This window comes from Anarhichas minor, unplaced genomic scaffold, assembly GCF_050575085.1.
Source record: "Anarhichas minor isolate MPS153535 unplaced genomic scaffold, ASM5057508v1 ptg000041l, whole genome shotgun sequence".
Classification (NCBI taxonomy): Eukaryota; Metazoa; Chordata; class Actinopteri; order Perciformes; family Anarhichadidae; genus Anarhichas; species Anarhichas minor.
The window spans coordinates 1,853,183-1,863,408 of NW_027466487.1; the positions used below are offsets into that span (position 1 = coordinate 1,853,183).

At 38.7% G+C, this 10,226-nt stretch overlaps 2 protein-coding genes across 2 annotated transcripts; both read left to right on the plus strand.

The window, feature by feature from the left end:
- The first annotated feature begins 112 nt into the window (after positions 1-112).
- On the plus strand, positions 113-4,601 carry LOC142969179 (serum paraoxonase/arylesterase 2-like). The gene is made up of 9 exons (XM_076108883.1): positions 113-272; positions 398-468; positions 563-618; positions 1,070-1,232; positions 2,284-2,410; positions 2,568-2,771; positions 2,860-2,941; positions 3,616-3,744; positions 3,929-4,601. Exons 1-9 carry the CDS (start codon positions 196-198, stop codon positions 4,088-4,090), a joined length of 1,071 nt encoding a protein of 356 aa, XP_075964998.1. The 5' UTR covers positions 113-195; the 3' UTR covers positions 4,091-4,601.
- Positions 4,602-5,154: 553 nt separating this feature from the next.
- On the plus strand, positions 5,155-10,198 carry LOC142969180 (serum paraoxonase/arylesterase 2-like). Its single transcript, XM_076108884.1, has 9 exons — positions 5,155-5,443; positions 5,563-5,630; positions 5,844-5,899; positions 6,112-6,277; positions 7,758-7,881; positions 7,978-8,178; positions 8,306-8,387; positions 8,679-8,807; positions 9,908-10,198. The coding sequence occupies exons 1-9, from the start codon at positions 5,361-5,363 to the stop codon at positions 10,067-10,069; spliced, it is 1,071 nt and encodes a 356-aa protein (XP_075964999.1). The 5' UTR covers positions 5,155-5,360; the 3' UTR covers positions 10,070-10,198.
- Positions 10,199-10,226: the final 28 nt, after the last annotated feature.

The following is a 10,226-nucleotide window of genomic DNA, read 5'->3' on the forward strand; positions in this document are numbered from 1 at the left end:
AACTACGGAAGAAAGGGTTAAAGAAAATATTTGTTGTCATATGTCCGATAGTCATGAAGGCAGCACCAGTTGCGCCTGCTGTGACACGCCTCCGTTTCAGTAGTCGGGCACTATAACCAGCCGAACCGCTACAACAGCAAACAAAGTCGACCAGTAGTCTAGAATAACTTGTTTTTTTAAATAAACTTTTCCAAAATGGGAAAAGTAGCCGTTGTCTCGCTTGTAATAGCTGCCTTATCGGTGCTGCTCGGAGAGAGGATTGTAAATTTCAGGTAAAATAGGAGGCAACTCCGTCAATGTTTTGGAGTTTGTTCATGATTTTTTTTTTTCAGGAAAAAACTAAAGTTTTATTCTGGCCACTTGTCCTAATTTAACGTCTGTGTTGAAAACATTGCAGGAAAATGACCTTGGCTTCAAGGGAGCTGGTCCCGAATCACCTCCCCAACTGTGTTGCACTCAAACATCTTGGTAAGTAACGCCTGCAGAACAATTAGACACGAGTTGAGGTCAACATCGGTGAACATTAAAATGATCTGTGCGACTGTCGTAACGTTACTTTCAGATTCTGGCTCAGAGGATATAACGATCCTTGGAAACGGACTTGCCTTTATCAGCACTGTAAGTATTTGAGTTGGAGCAGCTGCTGGAAACATAGGCCTCTCGGGGTTAATACAAAACAGTGCCACTCATAGAAGTGAGCTTTTTGTCATTGAAACAAGCCTTATGGCCAGACATTGACCGATATAAAAAAAGATAATGTTACTCATCTTTTGTTTGACATTCATTTTATTTGTTTTAGATATGCTCAACATAACTTAAAATAAGGTTTCTTTAATACCTATGACCTCGAAAGAAAAAAGCTAAATCAATACATTTGATGCCAATTTAAAACTGCATGAACTTTCCACAAAGGTCAGTTGGTTTATCTGTATTTGGCTTTATAAACTGCAGAAAATGGCGTTACTCAGGTACTGTGTGAATGTGAACTAAGGCCTGATCTTTTCCAACCTGCTCTGCAAGGTTTTATAGGTTCAGCATAATTAAGTGTTGTTGTTTTTTTTATCTCCAGGGTTTAAAGTATCCTGGACTTCCATCCTCAGATGTTATAGGAAAGATCTACACCCTTGATATGAAAAATCCTCGGATGAGACCAGCGGAGGTGCGCATGCCAAGAAACTTTGATCTGGAGTCATTCAACCCTCATGGCATCAGCGTGTACATCGATCCAAGTGGTAAAAGCACTCGTTGTTCATGTGTGGCTGCACACACGTCTCTAAAAGATAGCACCTTAAGGGCAAATACCCTTGGCCTATCTACCGCTTAAACATGTCTCGATGAATTGAAGTAAATGGGGGAGCGTTTAACAACAGCCAAACTATATCAAAACATCCGTTTACAAACTCTCACACAGCTCATGCAGTATAATCCAAGTCTCATTAGTCCAGTTGAATGCTCACTACTTCCCAAACACATGCATCTTTGCTAAAACCTTTCCATTAACAACAATGGGGACTCGTCTGGACTTGCATAGACGAGTAGTGCATGAGACTGTTTATGCACAAGTGTTTTGAACAGTAGGTTTTAGTGACGATGCATGTGTTTGACAAGTACTGAAGATACGAATGGATAAATGAGACTTGGGTTATACTGCACGAGGTTTGTTGGAGTTTGTAAAGGGATAGGGAAATCGTTTTTTGCTGTTGTTAAACGTAATTGATATACAGATGGTCATTTTGCGGGTAAAGTATTCCTCTAATAGCACAAATTTAATTACATTTTGCGATGGAAAGGCAATTGTATTTTCAACTCAGCCCACTGTATTTGTACTGAAGACAAATTGCATTGACTTTGTTATGAAAATGTGCACGTAGAGTCGCCTGCTGTGATATTCACAACGGGTATACATTGGGCATAATAACAGTAGCTAAGACTTCTGCACTATCTTCAGTGTGTCACTATATGTCAAATGAAATGTAAATAGAAATATACACAATCAGTACATTTAAGTACATGTCAATTCTAAGTAAGTGGTGTTTATTAGTATGGGCTTCTCTTTTGAGTAAAATCTACAACTACAGATATGATTCTGATGCATTCTTAGCCGAAAGAACAGTCTTAAGCGTTGGTACTTATTGTAGCTTTGATAATTCTCTTTTTTTTTAAATTGAAGTCATGCATGTCCTTCTACTTTTAGTCTTTCACACACACTGACGCACACACACACCCTTTTCAGTTTGGCTGCCAGTCTTTTTTCTTTACAATGCTTTCTCTGTTTCTCATCAGATGACGCAATATACCTGTTTGTCGTCAGTCATCCTCAACACAAAAGCCAAATAGAGCTGTTCAAATTTGTTGAGGACAACCACTCACTGGAGCACCTGAAAACCATAAAGCATGAACTTCTCCACAGGTATAGTACGGTGAACTACACTCGACATTTACCAGTTAGCGAGATGTAGTCAATATGCATTGAAAACCATCCCATGTTATACCATAGTTATTCAAAAACCATGTTGTGATTAATAATGTATTATAACAATTTTGTAATTCTGATTTTGTCTTTCCAGTGTAAACGATATTGTGGTAGTGGGAGTGGACAGCTTCTATGCCACCAATGATCACTACTTTACTCATGAAATCCTCAAAGGTTTGGTGGAGCCTCTTCTGGCTCAGCCTTGGTCTAATGTTGTGTACTACAGTCCTGAGGAAGTAAAAGTGGTCTCTGAAGGATATTACTTTGCAAATGGCATTAATATCTCACCGGACAAAAGGTAAGAATGACATGCAGGGCTATGCGTGTGGTTATTCATACTTCAAAAGTCTGAATTTCTTCATTTTAATGTTCTTTCTCATGTATAGGCATATATATGTGGCAGATCTATTTGACCATAATGTGCATGTATTGGAGCGGAAGGAAGACAATGCATTGGTCTCAGTGAAGGTAAATAATTTAATGTTTCAGCAATAAGAAAGTGCACATAGCTTACAGCACATTTCAAGAATCAGTTTTTGCACTGATGAATGATTATGCTTCGTCAACTTTAATAATTAAACATTTTATGCTTTTGTTATTATCATACTGATATTAGACAATACGATACAAGACTAGTGGGCTAGTATAGTGGGCGAGGAACTATGGGTGAAATGGATATCATGGTATTAATCATCATGATGTAAGTAATAATATTTTTTCAATATTGACATGACAGTATGGCTAATGTATGCAGAATTAAATGTCAAATGATAAAACTTCCAGTGTTATTTGAGTATTTCTTGTTTTGCATACCTGGTTATTGTGACAGCTTTTACATGGATATGTAATGAAGGACATCTGATTATGCCAGATGCAGTTGGTAAAAGCTGGTACTGTAACCCAACAGTTAAATAGTAAATTAAAGGTAAATAGTTAAATTCATTTTATATCAAAATCTATCATTTGAAATAAATATAACAGTAGGCACAAGTAGCAAGTATTCTTCATGTAATGTGCTTATAGCGTTGCAAAACCAATATACACCGATGCCAAACATAAGTACAAGATCAAGTCATAAATAAAAGTAATCAAGGCACCAAGATGCATGTATAATCATAACCCTGTCTGTGACACCTCACCAGTCTGTGGCTGTGGGTTCACTCTGTGACAACATTGAAGTGGAACCTGAAAGTGGTGACCTGTGGTTAGGCTGTCACCCTAATGGATGGAAAATTTTCATGTTTGACCCCAAAGACCCACCTGGATCAGAGGTTTGTCCGTTCACTTTTACCAGTTAGTAAATTGTGAGAGGCCTGACAACATTACAATAACATGCAAAATGTAAAAGTATACTTGGCTGTATCTGCAATGTTCTGCTTACCTAGGCATCTTATTTGGCTTCATTCATACGTATTCATCTTGTTTATAATAACATAATGATTATGTTTTCTTCAGGTCATCCAAATCCAGAACATTCATTCTGATAAGCCAGAGGTGACTCAGGTGTATGCTGACGACGGCCATGTGATCTCTGGCTCCTCTGTAGCAGCTACCTATGGGGGGAAGTTGCTCATTGGCACTGTGTTCCATAAAGCCCTGTGCTGTGATTTGAAGTAGGCAATTACTGCTGGAAAAATGACTGAGCTTTTTGCAAAGCTCTCAATTAGACAAGGCAATGATGATTTGAATGATGATATACATGGCTATTACAGCACTGGCTTTAGGGGGAAAGGTTGATAACAGACCCCGAAAAGAGTGCCTGAAAATCCAGAAGGAGCTGGAGGAAAATAGATGAATTGTATTTACATGATTTAATGGCAATGAGCCCTGGGGACAACTTTCTTATATACAGTCTATGAGTACAACAGCATATTTGAAGGTGGTCTCAAACACAGAAGTTACTGAACTACCCAGATACTTGAACCGCTGTGAAGTAAGTACTTGCAAAACAGATTAATTTCAACCTAACATTCATATATATTTGCTTTGCTGTGTATCATGAAATTAATATTTTTCACTGGTCACCTGCAGATGGATTGTATGGAACTTAATGTTTTACTTGTTTTAATTGCACATTTGTTTCATGTATTTGAATGTAAATAAAACAACAAAGAGAGTCTTGATGCAACTGTAGTTTGTCTTGTGGTTTAATAAGTGTGCACTAAAAAGATGTGCAAAACAGTGTGAATGTACACAAAAAGACTGAATATAAACCTGGATGCTATATATCTCCATTTTGGACCCAATCCCAATGTCCCCCCCCCCCCCCCCCCCCCCCCCCTTTGGCCTTCAACCCTGAACCCGATATCAGGGCCTTACTGACTTCACCTGCTAAGTGGTTGAGTGTGAGAGACTTAAAGGGCTTGAAATTGTGTAAATACGAATGGAACGTCAAAAATGATGATGTACAATTGTGGGTATTTATTTTATACTTTTTTACTCCCTGATTTGAACGTCTTTCAGGTAATTTCAGATAATATATATATTCGTTTTTGTCAAAACAGCTTGAATGACAAAATTAAATATTTGATGAATAAATATCCTTTTCTGTGTAAATTGAATATGACAAGCTGAACACGTGACCCGTCCTCTTTGTTTACCTTTCTTTACGTCTCCATGCTTCCACTGGTAACCTCGTGTTTAACGTCACATTGTAATGCATTGTGGGTAAATCCCTTCGGCAAAGCCTGCATCTAATGCTGCCTTACGGAAAGGGTTCATAAAGGGCTGAAAATGTCTGCGAGAGAGCCCTCAAACACTCGATGATTTGACAGTGGGACAGCTCTAAACCCTCACGGACTTTGCGGAAGCGCGCCTTTAACGTTCGTGAGGGCGGAGACTGGGATTGGGCCAAAGTCTGTCTGTGTGGCCTTTGGCATTTCTGAACATGGCTGCCATGAAGAAAATACTGGTTGCTGCTGTTGTTGCTGCCGTTGCAGCTTTCATTGGACACCGATTTCTGAAACTAAAGTAAGTTTGTTACCAGGAACCAAGCTCTGCTAACGTTAATGCCAGGGTTACACACTGGTCGACTTTCAGGTTCTGCTTTGTTTTCCTGTGAAAGTCTGTGTATCTAATTTGTTCTGCAGGGAAGTCTCCCTTGCTTCCAGAGAGGTGCCTGTGAAACACCTCAACTGTCATTATATAAAGAATATTGGTAGGCATTCTTCACTTTATGTTCATGTCATTGTCTTAAATTTGGGATTTACATTGTCAAAAATGTTGTGTAAGTTTAACATGTTTCTTAACTTGGACACATGAAGAGTTTGAAGTCCAGTTTGTTGACAGTAGGTCAAGTGTCGGCAGCGTGGTAATGTTAGGGTGCAACTAAAGAACTGAAAAGTGTAACATGTGTTTTTGTTGTGTACAGAATATGGAGCAGAGGATATCACAATACTAAGAGATGGCCTGGCCTTTCTAAGCACAGTATGTTAACATGTATCACCGTTGCAGGAATCTTAACCCCTGCAGCATTGCAGTTCTGTTAAATAATCCTCTACACTTTGTGAAATCATGGGTCAACCGTTTAAAATGAGTTGTGACTACCAGTTAGTCGACATAATTCAATACGTATTGACCTCCTCAAGCATAATTATTGATATGCACCAACATCTTACATGCAGTGTTTTCCACTTCAGGGGTTACACTTTCCTGGACTGCCTTGGTTCTCTGATGAACCAGGGAAAATGTATGTCATGGATATGCTGCATCCAAAGCCAACTCCAGTGCAGCTGCAAATCAAAGGAGAGCTGGACCTCAGCTCTTTCAACCCACATGGCATTAGTGCGTACATCGATGAAGCAGGTAAAGTACAAATCAGGTGCAATATCTCAACTGTAGAACAAAGAAAATATGCACTTGAAACTGAATTAATTTGATAAAGAAGATTGAAATATTGTAAAAACATTTAAATTAAACATGACATCTTTCATTGGTCCTTGTGAATTCTTAAGAATTTAATCAAGTGATCATTACCTCTTCCTTTTTTTTATTGTTTTTTAAAAATCTTTTTCTTGATACACACCTCGTTTTGAACAATTAGGAGGTCTCACACAAAATGTGAATTTAGTAAATTATTTTATTTTTCAATTTTGCTGTTACACAAGTCATGTGACAAGAAAGATGTAATATTAAAGTTGAAATATACAGAATAATGGTCGAAAGGCGATTTTTAAAATGATGAACTGTAAACATTGTTGTTGCTCTTCAACATTTAGCATTCAAACAATGAACATTCATTTCTAACGAGTTCTTTGTGTTTATACTTCAACATTGGAAGCAAGTTTGCCATCATTTGGACCACCAAATGATGGCAAAACAAATGGCTTGAAAAGACAACAAAAAACCAAATGACATTAGACGAATAAAGTTCCAGTTTCTTCAAATCAAAAGATATCTTTAAGGCACTGTGGTTGTTATGATACTCGGCTAATGCATACCAAATGAAATGGACCGGAAGCGAGTCTCTGGTGCTTTCTGTGTTCTGCTGAACAACAATAAAGGCAACAAAGCCCTGCATGTCATACAGCCGGTTGGTGAGCCAACCTCATGTGCTTACTAGTTTTGTAATTTACTGGTGATGAGGTAAAATGGTTTGAAAATATAGTCGCCCCAGAGATCACTGGACCACTGAAAAAAACTCTGTTACTGCATGGCTGCTTGCCTCTTCTTGAGAATGTTTTGACTTAAGGAAAGGGAAAGAAGGGAAGCACATAACTACTAATTAAAAATAAGGGACAAGAAAATACAAGTGATAAGTATGAAAAATAAGAAAAATTTTAAAGTTAATATTTTCATGAAATCAAACCACATTTTTGCTGTTATTTATGGTCAACATTTCCTCTGCAATTATCATATTTACATTCAGTAATTACCTTTCTTTATAGTAGTTTTCATTGGTAGTGGCCGAGTCTGCCATTCCCACGAAGGGTTAAAATATTCCTCGCACATACAGGGGATTCGATTCACAGGAATGCAGTATGTAATCCAGTGTTACCATGTGCACTTTGATCTCATTGATATCAGACTCGCTGTTAACTGTTTACTCTTTTACAGCCATATCAGAGACGTCTTAAGTTGCTGCTAATGCTAACCAACATGCTCCACTTCACATTACAAGACATCGACACGGGGGCGCTTTTATTGTGAAGCAGCCACAGGAAACGTACTGTACTTGTCGCAGAGGTTTTCCGTCGACTGTGATTGTTCATCTGAAATGTGTCACCAAATTAACCAGGACTGAAATAATAATGACAACACACAACACATTGCTGTTTGTTTGCAGATGACTCTGTGTACCTGTTTGTTGTCAATCACCCTCAGCATAAAAGCCAAGTGGAGATCTTTCATTTTGTTGAGGAGAACACACTTGTACACCTAAAAACTATTACCCACCCTTTACTCCACAGGTATGTACGACTGTATAATACACCCTTGACAGCCTCACACATTTTACATTTGACAATCTCTGTATGATTTTTATCTCATCCATCGTTGTCTTTCAGTGTAAATGACATCGTTGCAGTCGGAGTAGAGAGCTTCTATGCGACCAATCATCAATCTTTTGCCAATGATGTGCTCAACTTTGTGACTGTCATGCTGGGTCTCCCCTGGTGTGATGTGGTATACTACAGTCCAAAGGAAGTGAGGGTGGCAGCCGATGGCTTTCTGGGCGCAAATGGCATCAACATATCACCTGACAAACGGTTATTCTCAATTCATTTCAGCAGTCATTGCATGTCTGTTATTTTAACCTGAATGTGTTTCCCCAGAAATATGTTTCCTCTGCAATGCTAAACTAATAAAACAGGAATGTTTTTGTTTTCATTACAGGTATATTTATGTTTCAGATATCATGGGACATTTGATCGACGTTTATGAGAGAAAAGAAGGAGAGCAATTAATGCACCTTAAGGTAATGCAGTGTTTTCTTATTTTCTACCCTCAGCCAAAAAACAAATGTATTAAAGAAGTGGTTTGACATCTTGTGAATTATGATTATTTGCCTTCAATCTTCTCATTCAACTTTCTCCAAGAAATAAATAGTGTGTCACAAAATGTCAAACTATTTATTTCAACAATACCAGTACTTTGCTTTTTAATCCTAAAAAACATATTTGTTCATACTTTATTCTTCACTTTGTTTCTGTTAGTTTAGAGGACAGAATATAATTTTCAGTTTACTGTATGTAATGTTTCCCACCAGTCTGTAGCTGTTGGGTCACTCTGTGATAACATTGAGGTGGACCACAAGACGGGTGACATATGGCTGGGTTGTCACCCAAATGGAATGAAGTTGTCAATGTTTGACCCTAAAAATCCACCCGGCTCCGAGGTTAGTGTTTTGTTTCAGCGTTGTTATTTGAATTTAGAATAGAATATGTCTCTATTGTCCACTAGGGTGGAAATTTGTCTTCGGTTCACCAAGCACAAGAAACGACAACGTATAAAGCAGATAAGAAGCTAATAAAACACAAATACAAGCTTTATCACACATTAAAACAGGTCAATATCTGTGGCTTGAATCTTCTCAGTCACTTTGTTGTGTTGAGAGTATTGATGGCACGATGAAGGACTTCACATTTTTAGCTGCCAAAGGTAAGGTGCTCTATATAGTGCCTCCCGGAGCTCAAGAGCTCAAACTGGCTGAGGAGAGAATGGGATTAATCTGCCAGGATCACATAAATAAAAAAAGGAGTAGAACTGTTTTCCATGGTCATTAGGCTAGAACAAAAGAAAATGGCGATCGTTGTTAGCTGTTATGGTGACAACACAGGCCGTAAAGTGTCGTTGCAGCTCGCCGGGAGGCATGGCAGAATTAGCTAACTAGCCAGCTATAAGCTAGTTAGTTAGCTAGCCTGCTAATTTCACCATGCTTTAATGCTACACTGGTTACAGAAAATTAACTGAACAAAGTTGTCACGCATCTGGCAATAGAAATTAACTTTCCTACGCTGTGACACAAACGATCGCAATAGCCATGGTATACATAAAAATGGCCGCCACTCTGACTATCCTGCTACTTTAATTTGGGTGTCCGTTCTTCTCCTATTCTATTTAAAAGGGCTTTTTGGGATTGCCAACTATTTTGCTTGCCAATGACACAAGCCTAGAAAGTGTATTCTTTGATCTACAGGTTAGGTTGTCTGACTCACCGGATGTAGACTGTATAGGTATACAGTAAGTCTGCCATTGGTGGAGGATCTCCTCCCCTTTTCACTATCTGCACTATGTATTGTGCAAGGGCTCCGTCACTGCATTCTTTGCTTGGCGTCGCCCAAGACGATTGTGACTGTTCCAAAGAAATAGCTACGGTGTTTCTTTATCACTGACACAGTGCTGTGGAGAAAGGTCTGGCTATGCGAGACTACAGTTATTAAGGTGACCGTACCAGGCAGGAAGGTGGCCTGATCATTTTATTCCTGTTTCCTCCAGGTCATCCGGATCAAGAACATTCACTCCGATCAGCCAGTTGTGAGCCAGGAGTACGTTGATAACGGCCATGTGATCATGGGCTCCTCTGTAGCAGCTCCCTATGAGGGAAAGTTGCTAATTGGCAGTGTTTTCCACAAAGCCCTGTGTTGTGATTTTAAATAATGTGTGTATTATGTGTACTCACAACTGTTAAAGAATAGAAATGTAAATATGATTTGGATTGATATGGGATGGAAATAATAAAATCTTGATTCTTCAAGTGCAGAAGAGGAATATTTGACCCACTCCAGACACTGACTCATTGTGTGTGCAAAGCAGG